This window comes from Eretmochelys imbricata, chromosome 3 (assembly GCF_965152235.1).
Source record: "Eretmochelys imbricata isolate rEreImb1 chromosome 3, rEreImb1.hap1, whole genome shotgun sequence".
NCBI classification, from domain to species: domain Eukaryota; kingdom Metazoa; phylum Chordata; order Testudines; family Cheloniidae; genus Eretmochelys; species Eretmochelys imbricata.
In genome coordinates this window covers 204,196,991-204,213,464 of record NC_135574.1, presented here as the reverse complement: position 1 = coordinate 204,213,464, position 16,474 = coordinate 204,196,991, and the positions used below count along the sequence as shown (strand labels likewise).

The following is a 16,474-nucleotide window of genomic DNA, read 5'->3' as shown; positions in this document are numbered from 1 at the left end:
CACCTTACCTGATCACTCTCCTTACAGTGTGTATGGTAACACCCATTGTTTCACGTTCTCTGTGTATATAAAATCTCCCCACTGTATTTTCCACTGAATGCATCCGATGAAGTGAGCTGTAGCTCACAAAAGCTTATGCTCAAATAAATTTGTTAGTCTCTAAGGTGCCACAAGTCCTACTTTTCTTTTTGCAAATCATTAGTGTATCTTATCACAGACAAGGACACACCCCCATGTACCCAATGTGAGTTAGTCCAGATACGATCTTTCTCTCAAGAAAAGAGACTTTGTAAGATATTTATGTCTGGAAAGAGACCTGGTTGAATAAAAGAATGTGAGGATGTTTCATGTAGAACACCGCAAAAAGAATTAATGCTCAGGATGTGCTATCCGAGATATAAACCAAATCATAAAAATGAATCATTTAGCCCTCATCTTCACAAAGAAAAACCTTAGTTTAAACTCAAAGAATTCTAAAATCAATTTCAATATGAATATTTCATTTTGAACATCAACTGAAGTCATCATTCTTTAGTCTTTGAGAACGTTTATGGTCAGATGTTTTACAGAAGATATTGGTCACTTCAAACTCACGTTTCCACTTAAAGGTAAAAACCTTTGCTGTTTCTCAAGCGATTAAGATGGCATAAGTTTCTTTTAAAATGTATATTTGCAAATATTTTGTATCTAATTGCAAACCTTCATATAATAACTGCTTGATATTGTTATATGAATAGTATGTACAAGTATAGCAGTCATTTGATGCTAAACTAATTACTAATTCAGGAAGCCATTTAAATACAGACTATTTAATTTCACACGAATATAATTACTGACAGTGCCCAAGCAAACACTCATCCACTTTTGGAAGACAAGAATTCTCTCTCCAAACTCTGTTAAGAGCCAATGACTTTAACACTGAAGCCTTTATAAGAGCTATTTAATTTGAAAAAACTGTTTGAGGACTAAAACAGAAGAAACAGGAATGTTTGGACTTTTTGAAAATAAAATTATATATTAATGGTCAAAATCTAATAAAACTGAAAGACTGTCAGAAAGTGGACTAAATAAAAAGAAACTTTTGATTGGTTAAAAACTATCTGAATATTTCCTGCCACAAAAATACAGAAAATTGTATATGTATTAACAAACTATATATTCTTAAAGATGAAGGGGCTGCTAGAACTACCATGAAGACACAAAACCAATTAAAGGGCGACAGCAATCAACCTGGAATCTAAACAAGCTTACAGAGGTGTTTTCTCTTATAATTTTACAGAACTAGGAAGGAAAAAAAGAGTATAAAACTCTGGAGTGAGTACCCCTTATACACACCCTATTACTCTGCTTAGACAGCAAGCACTTTGCAACTCATCCTGTCCATCTCTACAAACAAGCTGCCAGACAGACACATAAGAAACAGAGCAGACTCAAAAAGAAACCAACCCAAGGAAAATCTTCCCAAAAACTTCAACAGGGATTGGTGAGAGAAAGTTAACTAAGACATTGCCAAACTATTAGATTTAAAAAAAAAAAAACAAAAAAAAAAAAAAACAAAAAAACCCTTGTAATTATTTTGTTGGAATAGTGAAATGATGTTGTAACTTAAAATAGCAGCAGTTTTTCTCCTGCTAATCACCAAGTGGTTAGTCCATGTATTCCTGCACAGAAGACAGACGATAAATATTGGTAAACAGAAATAGTGGGAGTTACGTGGATTTAAGGTTCTTAATAATGGTTAACTGGCTTGTCTCAAGACAGCTCCTTAAATGGCTTCTTCTAAGGAACTGATTTAAATATCTTCTTTGATTTCATAGATGTAGTTACAGTTGCTTCTTTACCAACTGACTGGCTATTTATTAATAACCAACAGGTACACTTGCCCTGACACAAATTATTTTGACCATCTATAAACATTCTTAGTTAACTACAAATATACTGAAGTCACAATATATTGATGATATGGAAGAGATTGTAATGGAAGTAACCAGTTTATCACTTGCTCTCCGTCACTTGCATTTTGTTTAATGTTTTCCTTTTTGGTAATAAAATAGCTCTGGTTAACAACAGTGATTATTTTGCTCGGTCTTAATCACAGGGACTCTTAAGGTATGTAAAGAACTCCTTGACTAAACAGTGGGACCCATACCCCTGAGTTGGCAGTAAGTGAAACAATTAGGAAGAAATGGTCTACTCTCTTTTCTGGACGAGCGGCTCGCAACCTTTTCAAACTACTGTACCCCTTTCAGGAGTCCGAGTTGTCTTGAGTACCCCCAAGTTTCAACTCACTTTAAAACTATTTGCTTACACTATCAGACAAAAATACAAAAAAGTGTCACAGCAGACTTACTGAAAAATTGCTTTCTTATTTTTACCATATAACTATAAAATAAATCAATTGGACTATAAATATTGTACTTGAATTTCAGTGTATAATATATAGAGCAGTATACACAAGTAATTGTCTATATGAAATTTTAGTTTGTACTGACTTCTTCTGTAGCCCGTTGTAAAACTAGGCAAATATATAGATGAGTTGATGTACCCCCTGAAACACCTTGTGTACCCCCAGGGGTACAAATATGCCTGGTTGAGAACCACTTCTCTGGACTAAATATTTTTAGTAATTTTTAAAATAAAATTGCTAGTTGTTCAGCTATTTTAAATTACCTCTTCCTGCACCAAAGACTCATCACTTCCTAACACACATGCCAGACAAGTACTCACTTCAAAAAAGTCGAAGATTAATTCCAAGTTATCTGGTTCCATTGTCTGTATACTGTATTCTGTCCATCGATCAGGCTGCAAACCATAACCACATTCTGGCTGAGAGTGCCGAGATTTGTATTCAGTATCACTTATTAAGGAGATCTCCAGAGTGTTTGACATTTTCTGAGTAACAGTTTTATCTTGGTTGTCATCATCATCATCTTCCTCCAAGCCTTCCAGAGTCAGCTTCACCCTATGCACCAAAAAGAAAAACAAATCAGATGTTAGAAAATTAGCGAAGCATCTTCAGTGACAGCAACAACTCAAAAGCCTACAAAATACTAGATTAGTAGATCCAGTAAGATTCTGCCCCACAAAAACTTTATATGCCATTGTACTACCTATATTTCCCTAAACATCATGATGACCAAGATCTCAAGGCAACATTAGTGGGATAATACTTCCCTACTCCTCCCATCCTGGAGCCATTACTCTCTAGTTATACTTTCCAAACCACCTCTACAGATTTAGATTTTAACCTCATAGTTTATGCTCTTGCACATCACAAAAGCTCAAGACACTGCGTAAGGTTTTCAAAAATGCCTACGTGACTTAGGAGAATTGGAGTTGTCCACATGCGTTAGTGTGCAGCAAGCCACAGTGTGACTCTATAGCTAGTTTGCTGCACTAACACACCAAGTGGACCAGCTACGGTGCACTAAAAGTTTTGCAGTCCCAAAGAGGAGGATGTCAAAGTGCACAATAGAACTTTTAGTGTAGCAGGGTCCACATGGCAAGCTAGCACACAGCAAATAGCAGGCTGTAGACTCACCCTGGCTTGCTGCATGCTAATTCACCACGTAGACAACCCCTAAGGATATGTCTATGCTACAAACAAGGGGTGTGGTCTGCAGCTCATGTACACCTACCCACGCCCTCCTTCATCCGGGCTAGCATGCTAAAAACAGCATAGCCACAGCAGCCTAGGCACTGGCGGCACAGGCTAGCTGCTGAGTACATACTGTAACATTCTGTACCTCAAAATAGCATCCTGGAACCCCCATAATCAGCACTGTACAAAACATATAATCATGTCACAAAGTATGCCTTGTGCAGTATCATTTGAGAAGTCATGATCTGTTGATTACTACTACCCTACGGGATGGTGTGAATCTGAAGTATTGTTCTGTGTGTGTTATTGAAATATGCTGTGAAGTTGGGAGACACCCACAGCCTGCCTTTCAGTGGCAACCTAGTAAAACGGATTTACATCAGGACCAGCCAGACATTTGTTGATGACCCACTGAGAAGAATCCACTCTCCCAGAGAAGACACATACACAATTGGGGCTGCCTAACCCCCTCACAGCAAGGATCTTTCTAGCAACTGGAAGAAAGTATAGAAGAGGGACAGTGACATCATTTGGCCTCTCCTCTCCATCTCAACACCTCGAAGACTGTCTGGAAGACAAAAGACTTTGAATTGGGGAGATAGGTCCCAGGCTGGGAAGGAAATCCACCCTATGTATTGGAACTGTAAGATGCCTGTAACACCTATTAGGGTGAGAAAAGCTGTTTGAATCAAACCTTAGTCAGTCTGTAGAATTCAGATTGTGAGTTTATTTTTATTTCTTACGAAGCCAACTTTGAGCTCTATGCCTGCTACTTATAGTCATTTAATCTATCTTTCTGTAGTTAATAAACCTGTTTTATATTTTACCTAAAACAGAGCGTTTTAGGTTGAAATGCTTAGAGAATCTCAGCTCAGGCTAATAAGGACTTTTGCATGTCTACTACCCTTGTTGGAATGGAGAACTAATTAATGAGCTTCCACTGTCCAAGAGAATCTTAAGCAGTGTAAGATAGTATATTTCAGTGTTGCAAGGCTGAGGACTAGGGTGATTTGCTGGTGCCTCACTCTGTATAATTCATGAATGACTGAGAAAGCCTTCATACGATTTAGCTGTGTGTGGGTCTCCACATGCTGATGGCTGAGCGATCACAGCACCCAGAAGAGTTCACTGCCTGTCACTGGCTGGCATTGCATCATGAGAGACAGCCTAGGCTGGAGACTTAAGGGGGCACAACGGTCCCACAGTTTCAGGTTGTACCCTGGGGATCCCATCACACAGAACCATGGGGTTCAGGCAGGTTTGTATTTGGGATGGCTAGACTGTACCCACCACTGCCCAACCTACTGCAACTACGCTACTATTTTTAGCATGCTAGTTCAGATGAGAGCTAGTGCGAGTACATGTACGCAATCTTGGAATCACACCCCTCACTTGTAGAGTACATGCAGCCTGAGTTGCACAGACTTTCAGAGAAACTTAGGCTCTAGTAACTACATTCCATTTTCAAAAATGGATTAATTTTGGCTTATAAGTGCACAAGTTACTTTTGAAAAATAGTTACTGGATGCTCTGAAAAGTTTTCCCACTGTGTAAAAAGATAGTAATCATTACTGACTAATTATATGGGTGCCAGAGTGAACAGATGGCCTCCTTTAGGAGATCATTACCAACAACCTAAAGGGTCACCTGAAGGCAACTGAAGACTAGGGTAATTGCCACCATCAGCCCCTCAGCCTTGAGCATATGACAACTGATGTATGAATATGCACACACAAAACACACAAGTCCCTTAATATTCCTAAGTCAAGTAATATAAGTAGATATATCCTGTGTTATTGATAAGCCACAAAGATAAAACGCAAAGAAAGAGTAAACCTCAGATTATTTTTAAACAAACACAAAATTAAATTGAATGTAGTGCTTATGAAGGTTCCCAGACTGAAAACAATAAGTGGTCCTACATGGAATGTGGAGAATTCTCCCTGGCTTCCAATGTGCCCTATCCTAGCAAACAAAGTTGCATCCAGCAAACATCATCATTCCATGAAACAGGTTTTCTGCCTCTTTGTTTCCTACCAAAGGAAGTATATATAACCAGGTTCCAATCCCTTTCTCAGTCAATTACAAAGAAAGCAAAGTAAATGGAGATATTTTTCTCAGTTACAAAAAGAGGTCCACATAACACTAAAAGCAGCAAACAAATCCCACTGAGAGAATGCTGCCAGTATAGAGCCTCTACATCAAATCTGTATCCTCAATACCACAGAAAGAAAAATCTGAAACAGTCCAGAGACGAAAACTGACCCTCCACTACAGGACCCTAGACAGTGGAAAGAGCAGCCACAAGCACCTTAATTGTGCTGTTCTGACTATCCAATGGACTTCAGACCATCCATCCTTTCATATACCAGAACTCTTCTTCAGGTCCTCTGTGCATTATACACTTCTTCTGATATTTAGAACACTTAACATATGCAATTTCTGGTTCTAAAAAGAACATTTTTGTGTGTGGAACCCTTCTGTGAAAGGTGTCTCAATGCACCCATGTCAATAAAAACAGAATTTAGCCATCCAGATCTAACTGAAGATTACCACCAGACTTATCAGGCCCAGAAAACCCTGAGAACATCTCCTATGGCTGTATGCAAAAATCCTATGAAGTTCAACTTTCCCTGGCACCTTACTGTCCAGTGAGGATGCTTCCTGAGAAAATAGTCTAGGTAGAAGTCATGAGACCAAGCTTTTGCTAAATGATTGAACTGTTACATGCAGACTTACCTCCTTTGTCTGACCTGGCACTGCCCAGGATTCCCAGTTTTGGTAGGGATATCGAGCCGAGACATGTTTATTAGAGTTCTAATGAATCCCAATCTTCGGGAGGGGCGGGGGTGGGGGGGGGGGGGGTGTCATGTCTGTTCAATCTGCCATGCACATCAGGACTTTGGTGATATGAATGGTCCAAGGCAGCAGAAGAGCCAATGTACTACAGGAAAGAGGTTCAAAGCCTCTCACTGCCCTCCTGAATTGCTAGTAACAAGCCAGCAAGGAGGTCCTTGAAGTAACCAGCAAAAGGGCAGTGCACTGATTCTCAGGAAGACTAGGACCAGGTTTCAAGAATTACATTATCTCTCTTGCATGCCCTGCCAATGGTGTGCCCCAGGAAACACAGTCAGGTGTTACAGTATTGGGTCAGAGCAAGGGCATATTAGGTGCAATTGTTCTCAGTAACGCAATTACCTCTCCAGCCTCATGACAAGGTTGAGCACCGGAAAGGGGGGTGGGGGGGGGAAGGCCACCATCTTAGCCAGGCGTTCATTATGACAGGGCTCTCAAATTACGGCCCATGATCTGCAGAGCACTTGCTGGTGGTATGTGAAAAGCTAGCTGGTCACATGGTGTCGGCTCAGTATCTGACTTACAGCAGCTAAATCACACTGATTAAAAATATACAAATTTTAATATTTTCCAACAAGTATAACCCAATCCTCTAACCAACCGCAAATTGGAAGGCAGGTGGTCAGCATGATTGAGACTGGGAGGAAAAAAATCACAGCAGATATGCTATTTTAAAAGCTGGAGAATCTCTGCACTATCAAAAGCTGTATAAAATATTTGACAGCTAACTGCACTTAACACGATCAGACTTGAGCACTGCATGTATATAACTGAAGAGATGAGTCACATCTAATCACATAGCCCTAGAAAAAGAAAGTATAAACGAAGGAAAATTAAGACAAAAGGATATGTGTGTACCTACTGGGAAAAGCAGTCTGTTTACTTCCTGGTATATGATGCTATAATACCTGCTACAGTAAAAGCTGTTTTATCCAGCATTTTGGGGGAATGGGGAGTGCTGATAAGTGAAAAATGCCGGTTAACTAAGAGGGAAGGAGTTTGGGTGCAGGGCTGGGGTGCAGGAGTGGGTGCAGGTGGGGGCTTGGGGCACCTCCACCTAGGAGTCGCCGGGACATGTCACTACTTGTGGGCAGCCACCTGTGGTGAGTGCCCCCCCCCACCCTGATCCAGCACCCCGCACCCACTCCCACACCCCATGCCAACCGGACTATAAACTGGAATTTCATTGAAGATCAGAAATGCTGGTTTATAGAGCTTTCCAGCTGGTGAAGTGCTGGATAAAACAGCTTTTACTGTATATGGATATTTTTTGTAGTTTGAGAAAAGGGACCTATTAAAATAACTTGTCATAAAAATATAAAGACTGAAAACGGACTAAATTGAAGTAGTTCTTTCATCTAAATGTACTGCTTCATTTTTTCATAAAGAGAACTCAATATTAAATATTTAATGAAGAATCTCAAGAAATATAGCTCTGAACAAAATCAGGACTACAGTAAAATTAACTGAAGTAAAGATTGTAACAGCTATTAATTTTTTCACATTCATCTAAAACATCATAATGGAACATTAAAAAATACCAAATTATTTGTTTCATTGGACAGCACATGTAAGGATATATAAATAATATCATGCATGACAATATCCCCACCCCCACAAGTAGCTGTAAAATAGACTTAGGATCATTATAGAAATGGGATGCTAACGTACATTGTGGCCTCTTAACATAATTGGAGAAGTTAGCAATGGGAGAAGCCCGAGGAAAGAAGCACCACTGATTTAATGTTATCAGCAGATGTTCGGCAAAGCTTGCGAATATCTGGGAAGGGCACAGTAATACATATTTGTAAGTATTATTTATAGCTTTAGTTGTAAAACTATGTTAACTGAGGTATGCAAGGCATGCCAGCATACTACAGTATTTAACTTGTGATGGAACTTCAACATTACAAAAATTGCAACTTATGATGATCTTACCTAAACCTAGATTTTTTAAATTTCTTCTTGGATATTGAGACAGGTGGTTTTTCAGAATAATGTAGACGTAATCTTATTTCAGTCTGACAGGACAGCCACCCAGAATCCAGAGTTTGAACACCATCTGCCAAAGTAAACATGATGAAAAGTAGTAACAGTTATATACAGAGACTTTCCAAGAGATTTTCAAAAAAGAAACATACATCAATATAAATTAAAAATAGAATATTGGTATAACTTTGAAATAGCGTGATTTCACATAACTAGTTTCTTTGGCACAGTCTACCATACCTGTAACCAATGTTCCCTCCAATTTTTTCCACCCATGTGCAGAATAAATTTTGTTATGTGCAGCGCAGTAACGGGCGGATGTGTGCCAGCAGTAGAAACAGAAAACCTAGATATTATCTTTTTAAAAAGTTACCAATAGGGATAATTACTCCAGCCAGGACTGGTTAGGCATTTTAGAACTCACTACTCAATTAATTAAATTTAAGTGTAAGAGAGAAAAAAATTATAAAATGCATAGACCAGTCAAAAAACTAAAAACACACTTTGGAAAAAATAAAATTACTGAGAATATAAGTACCAAGACGTAACACCACCACCATCACGTGAAAGTGTGTGCTGGCAAGAGGTAGAGAAGAATCCTCAGCTTCTCAGAATGAGGAAAGTAGTGCTACAAGTGGGGCTGCCAGGAGGGGGCACAAGGTACCAGCTACCAGATGATCAGAAATTGCTTCTGCAGCTTTGAAGCTGCTGAGAAGCAATAGATTAGTGTGGCTGTGAAAACAAGTGACAACTCTGAAGACAGGAGTAAGAGAGGTAGTTTGGGGGGGGGGGGGGGGGGGGAAGCATAAAGCAAAGACAGGAGAAAACAGAAGTTAAGAATTTAGTGGAAGGGACAGAATTGATGTGTAATGTGACAGTGTCAAACTTGGATAATTTTGTAGGTGTTAGAGGGCTGAGCAATGAGTGAATGGTGGCGTGGCTGTGAGGTGTGTGAAAAAACAGTTGTAAAGTGAGGGAGAACTTGGTATGAAGCATGCAAGTGTGGGCACATACATATGAGAGCAACTGGGGAGGTAGTGTATTGATGGCTCTTGGCCTGATTTATTTAGGCAGACTGTCCATGTTTATTCTAAGGCTGGACTAAGAATTTTGCCTAGACTGGAAAGTTTTGAAATTTTACCAAAATGGGCTTAACAGGTATGTTCAATTTAACATTACAAATTTTGACAGTTAACAGAGCAGTAGAGAGCAGTGCAGGATCCATCCTTTAACATAGATATGGTGAGCATACAGTAAACATGGGCCACTGAAAAATGCCACGAACCCACGATGCACTGTGAGCCACTATGCCAACCTACAAATGCTAGCAGCAAAAGGTGGTGAGTAGGACTGTGGGACAGCTACCCACAGTGCACTACTCTCACGGTCTATGCTAGAGCCCCAACTGTGGGCACACTGGTGACAGAGAGAGTGTATTATAGTGCTTTTTGATAGTCAACATAACTTTTGTCAACATAACTGTAGTGTAGACAACACCTAAAAGGTATTACCAAACCTAACAGCTGACACACAGCAGCAGTGAGAATCTGGGGAGGATGAAGATCATGGCCAAAACATGATGCCACAGCATCCTGCTGTCAGTAGAATATCCCCCTGGCACATGGCTGGTGCTCTTCCCCCTGAAAAGGGCATCACCAGTCGGAAGCAGGCCCTCAGGCATTGGCAAATGTTTTGTTTAAGCCAACACCTAGAATTTCAAAATATTTTTAAATCGCTAACACCTGACTTCTTAAAATTCATACATGCTGGTAAGGATTTTAAAGTAATTAATACATCTTACTTACTATGGATTCCAAACTGTCCATCATCAACAGAGATGTCATTTTCTGTAATTGAAGGGAGGGGAAACGGAAGGAAACTAGTTAGCATTCTTACCTTACAGAGTCAAATGTCAAAATTAAACTACTGTATTTAAAATTTAGAAGGAAAAAAGTAGACAAAGAATAAGCATATTTATTGCAAAATTCTATTAAATGCATTCTAAAAGTTTGGTTCTCTTGCAGATTACACTATATTGCTAGTATTCTGTTTCGCTAGCGTTCAAGATCCGTTTAGTATTATATATGTTGACAGTGTTTAAGAAATGTTTCTTGAAAGCATACAAGCTTTTTGCTACGAAAAGCTTCTAAATCAAGTTAGTCACAATTAAAATGCTTATTCTGTGCATCTGATAGACCCGTTTCCCTGGAACAAGATATTCAAAGTGTTTCTTCACTTTTACCCTACTCAGAAAGGTTATAAAACAGGAAGCTCAGGAAGTATGCAAACTCACCAGCATAACCATAACCCATTCAGAGCTATTAAAAAACACACTAAAGAAATAATCACTTTGTTTCTCAAAATTTGAGAACCAAATTTGACTTAGTAATATTTTGCCAATAATGTCATTAGCCTTTTGTAAAAAACACCACAATTCTGCCCTCAATCTTTAATAGTAATTAAAGAACGTTTTGTGGTGTAATGACAAGTTTTCTATCTGCATTAATAGACTGACATTTCTGTGACAAAAGAGATGATTTTTTCAATGAACTTGCGAAGAGTTATTTCTGACAGCAAAAGTTTTCACACAGCTCTAGATCTCCAATATCCAGGTTTTACTAGATCAAGAAAGTACTTTTTCTTTTAAAAAAAGACTGTTTATAAACAAACAGAGCTGCTATATTAAATAGATAGATCCCTGGGAAGTTCATTTAACATATTAAAAATAAGTAAGTTCTTATCTCATTACATTTATTAGTACTTTAGCTTTCCTAGGAAATATATTTTACTTTTTAAATAATCACCCCAGAATTCACAGGACCAGTGTATTTCTTTTCCAATGACTACTGGGTGAAAAAGAATAAAGTTGAATATTACTTAAAAATTCAAAACTGTTCAGAGTAAGGTAAACATATGTATTAGAAAAAAAGTTCAACAGAGGGTGGAATATAGACCAGAATATTAATTGATGACCAATATATAGAAAAAACAATTTTCTGCAGGAACAGAAATCATTAACTGCTCTAATTCACAAAAAAACACACTAACTAGTAAGCAACAGTAATCCCTTATGATACACATGATTAATCCTAACAGATATTTAAATAGAAGATTCTAACTAAAGGGTACACTCTCTCCAGGAACCAGAAGGTATTTAATATATGTAGAATGAACTAATTCAAGTTTAGAAAACACTGGCCTTCTGATATACTAGACAAAAAATATATGTAGAAAAGTGCCATCCTGCGATCTGAACTACACTCAATGGATGACTTCAATCACTTTTTAAAAAGAAAGTTTGGATTTCAGAAAACTCTAAGGAACTTAATCAAGTTCGTATCATATGTCCCTACAACAAAAGGGGGATTTCTGGTATTTACCAGTTAGAAAAAACTCCATCACCTTGAATTATGTTGCTATTGTTGTTAGTAATATCTATTTAAGATGCCCACTCACTGGGATTAAAGATTAAAGTCCTCTTTAAATTTACTACTGGAATTTCATATGAACAAGGACAAGGGTAAATTCATATCCTCCCCTTCACACTTCTTTTAAAAATGTAACTATGGATCCTCAGTCTCAAAGAGTGACAAACATCAAAAAGTTATGCTAATTCCAATTTAAATAGAAATAGGCAAAAGACAATATTTAGGAAACAACTTCAAATCTATTGCTTTTTAAAGCAGTTGCTCACAGGAGTTTAAGATTTGATAATTTTAAGGTTTTGAGAATGAGGTCCATGATGTATAAAGAAATTTTATTTACCTGCAACACATTACTAAATTTAAATATTTGAAAGCTATAAATTGTTGTCAATCCCACTAAACCAATGTGCAGCATATTAGTAATCTTATGCATATGCCTCAAACAGATGCAATTGATGCCCATACCTAAAGGGGTTATTGATCGTGGTTGTAGATGAGTCTCCCACTTGTGAACTATGACTTGGCAGGGACCATCGATAGTCTGTAATTTAAAAGTTAAATGTCTGCAATAATCTCTTACGTCATATCTGATATTCTACCCACAATGCCACTTTGGGTGCTTGTGATCTTAATTTATATGCTAAAGAATAAGAAAAGATGCTAAAGAATAAGCCCTGGTCTACACTGGGGGGGATCGATCTAAGTTACACAACTTCAGCTACGTGAATAACGTAGCTGAAGTAGATGTACTTAGATCAATTTACCATGGTGTCTTCACTGTGGTGAGACGACTGCTGCCGCTCCCCTGTCAACTCCGCCTGCGCCTCTCGCGGAGCTGGAGTACAGAAGTCGACGGGAGAGCGCTCGGGGGTCGATTTATTGCGTCTAGACTAGACGTGATAAATCAATCCCTGGTGGATCGATCGCTGCCCGCCGATCCGGTGGGTAGTGTAGACATACCCGTAGAAAATAAAAGGCTTGCTTCTTACTACTGAGACTGCTGATGATGCGATTTGATGAGTCAGGTCACACTATGACAAACTGACAAATTCAGACTGGGAGCAGAGCAGTTGGATGGAATTATTAAGTCCTCAGAATTTATAGCTACTGTACTTTATTGGAAAGTTACGCTTTCCAATAAGAAAACAATTCTCACTGAAGTCAGGTTTTTGTTTTAATTTGTGGTACTTCAATAGTTATTCAGATAATTAATGCTAATATTACTACTTAAATTTATTCCTTCAGGTAGACTTCTAACCCATCCAACACAAGTTTTTTAAAATTATCTATTTTATTTGGTGAGGAACTCAGACTGACACAAAAGTGTTTGGCTGTGGCAGAGGTCCTGCTCTTCTGCATTACCTCAAATAGAACATCTGAGTTTGGTTCACTACCACAAAAGGAATATAAAAAATTTACACGGCTTAAAAGGCATAGCAAAAGCATAAAGAAAGTGTTCACAATGCTCAAAGGGAGGCACATCATTTTAGGTGAACCATATATCCATGTTAAATATTTTACATATATAGACTATTCCTGGGCAAAGGAGAATGTATTCATAGAAGAATCCACAGAAGAGGGATGAAGATGCCAGGGCAGAAGATTAAGAAATCCCACTACAAAAATATGCTTCTAACTTTATACACAACAAGCTATCAGTGAAGTCCTTGGTGGTTAGTTTTGGTTGGACCAACATTAAATTTGTGGGTTCCCCCAAACTTTGGCAATTGTAGGGGGCAATATTTGGTTTTAGTGAATCTAGTAGAAAGCCAGTTAGATATTGAGAACAATGATAGTTTCTCTGTTGCGAGGATCAACAGAACTTTAAAAATGCTTTCTAAGTTAGAGCTTTTAATGAATCATTTGGCTGGCTGCAGAAGCAGGAACTGAGACTTTGTTGGGCCCAAGTCTCTGGATAATCTGTACTGAATGGGACTTAATGACTAAAGTTATTTTTCTGCCCTTTTTTTCTTAAATTATCTACTTCCCCTATCAATACATGGTTACCATTTTCTACAGGAAGTGCTGTTAGCTATCTCCAGGGTTCACCATCCTGGTATTTTTGGCTAAGAAGCCACTCTAGATTTCATCAAGCCTACATTGTCCCTTCTCTTACAAGGCATCATAAGCTCCAACACCAGTTTCGTCTCAGCAGAGTTAAAAAAAGACGAAAACATTTATTTTGTTTCGGATTAACAGAAACAACTTAATTTGCTGATAAAAAAATGGAAAATTCAGACAAACTTAAAATCCAACAGTAATAATCAAAATATCTGAACATTGTGAATATTTATGGCTCAGTATCAATTTTTTAGCACCAGCTGGGACTTCCTGATATTATGTAAAGGATATGTAATCTATTAAGGTTTTTGCATTAGGTGACCCCAAAAGCCAAAGATTTAAAAGTATTCAGTAAATTTAGGCTTGATCTCTGTATCACTGCTAAAAAGAAATGCCAAGGTCCCATTTAGCTCAAAGCTGCATATACCCCACCCAAAGCCACTTCATGCAAAATACATACCCAAAGTTATTTAGCACTTGATGCTTTAAAAAGGTAGAATACATCTAGTTATAACACAATATTACATTATTAATCTCTCTTTTGGTAATGTTATGCTAATTAACAGTACACAGAGAGAGAGAGAGAGAGAGATCACAATTGCAAGGATAATAGAGGGAAAGGGAAAACAGAATTGCCTAAAATATGAGTAAGTTGAAAAGAATGTGAAGTCAAGTTTCTTCCCTGTTTTCTTATAACAGACCCACACGCTTCTGGCTGACACACACACTCTGGATTCCCACAGTGAAAATTATGTCTGCCAGCAGGGAGGCAGGTGCCACAGCTGCTCCCATCAAGTAGCCCAGTGACCTCTCCAAAAGCTAAAAAACAAACAATGATAGCAGGGTATGAACAAAGGAAGTCAGTCTCTGCCCTGAAGAACTCACCAATGGAATCTGTGCAAGTGTAATGCCAGGTGCCTAAATGGGCATTTCACATGCACACCGTAAGTCCAAGATTCTCAAAATGGAACCTATGTGCCATATAAAAGCTGGGTAAGAGCACAAGAGCCTTAGAAGACTAAAGTATGACTTTTAACAACGAGGTCCATCTACCTAGGTTTTTATACCGCTCTGATAGACCATATTTGAGCACATCAACCAGCACTGGCACAAAATCTGAAAGCTCAAAGGGTAGCTGACTTCACAAGGCACAAAGACTCTAGAACACACATTTAAGTTACCTAACACTGAAAACTAGTTAGCCTAGTATTTTCTGTTGCCTGAAACATTTTCAAGTAGTAACGATTTAACACACAACTTACTGCTGTACCACAGTAAAGTGGAGAACCCCCTCATTGCTAGCAGTTAGGCAGAAACTAGAAGTTGCTAGCCTGCTACTGACTGACAGCCAAAGGATTTTGCTAGGGTACTCTGCTAGTAAATGCAGAGCGTGAACCCAAGATTCATCTTTGGAGTGTTTTTATTACTAGAAAATTTTAAGAAAATACAAAGCTCTGTTAAAATCCCCATGAATATATCAAATGGTATTCTGCCAATATTTAAAAAAGTGAATGAAGAGTGATGCCAAGTTTTCAAAGCTTTGCTACACCCACTGGTGGCTTAGTCACTGTATATTTCTTTGAAGGAAATTCCCTAAAATGTGCAAGCTTATTTACTGGAAGGAAAATATTAAATAAAGGTCAAGAGTTTATGTATTTTATTTATTCTTTATTCACCACAATGAGCTTTTAAAAGCCATACTTAATAGTATAGTATATTTAATTTATGTATAATATACATGCATGACATGTTCCAGACAGGATTGTTATTTTTTTTTCCAACAGTTTTTTTTTTCCCCTGCAGAAGCAACCTGCCCAAATAAGGAACTTCATAAAAATAGAACTTTGAAGCAAAGTAATCGCAATAAGTGAGTATATCTTTAAAAGACATATATACGTTTGAAGAAAAAAGCTCAGCTTGTACAAAATAGCAGAAATATCTAGTAATACTTTGCTTCTAACTGTATGTAACCATTTGTTCACAAAAATGCACAAGATACATAAAAGCTATTGCAAAAGGTATCTAGAATTCATTAAAAGCTTTTTTCCTTCTGCATGGATGTGCTGTCTTTCATTAATGCAGCCAAGACATGCCTTAACTGTACACAAATAATTCATATTCATGAATTTGTTTATATTTATAAATAAGGGGGGGGAAGATGGTAGCAAATCTTAAAACAACCCAAGACAGTTATTATTTATAAATACTTAAATATAAACTGTCCTTTTAATTTGACAGCATATTTTCAAGTGAAATAAAACCAGTCAGAGATACTACCCAAAATGACAATTTACAAGATTGAGGGACAGGATTTTTCAACTTATTTCTTCTTGAATTTGAATACTGAGATTATTATGAGGAGAGATTAGAGGCTAGGACTTTTCATCTTGGAAAAGAGGAGACTAAAGGGGGATGTGATTGAATATATAAAATCATGAGTGGTATGGAGAAAGTGAATAAGGAAAAGTTATTTACTTGTTTCCATAATATAAGAACTAAGGGCCACCAAATGAAATTAATGGGCAGCAGGTTTAAAACAAAT

General features: G+C 37.9%; 1 protein-coding gene across 5 annotated transcripts in view; it reads right to left on the bottom strand.

Moving 5' to 3' along the window:
• The window catches only part of GPCPD1 (glycerophosphocholine phosphodiesterase 1), a 74,825-nt gene that overhangs the window by 38,551 nt on the left and 19,800 nt on the right, over window positions 1-16,474 (bottom strand). For 4 of the 5 annotated variants that reach the window (XM_077814113.1, XM_077814116.1, XM_077814114.1 and 1 more), the window contains exons 5-8: window positions 12,337-12,412; window positions 10,252-10,293; window positions 8,396-8,519; window positions 2,728-2,962 (exon numbers count right to left, since the gene is read on the bottom strand). In XM_077814113.1, the coding sequence (XP_077670239.1) occupies window positions 2,728-2,962; window positions 8,396-8,519; window positions 10,252-10,293; window positions 12,337-12,412 (477 nt within the window). The remainder of the gene's footprint in view (window positions 1-2,727; window positions 2,963-8,395; window positions 8,520-10,251; window positions 10,294-12,336; window positions 12,413-16,474) is intronic. The other variant, XM_077814117.1, reaches the window with a different exon arrangement.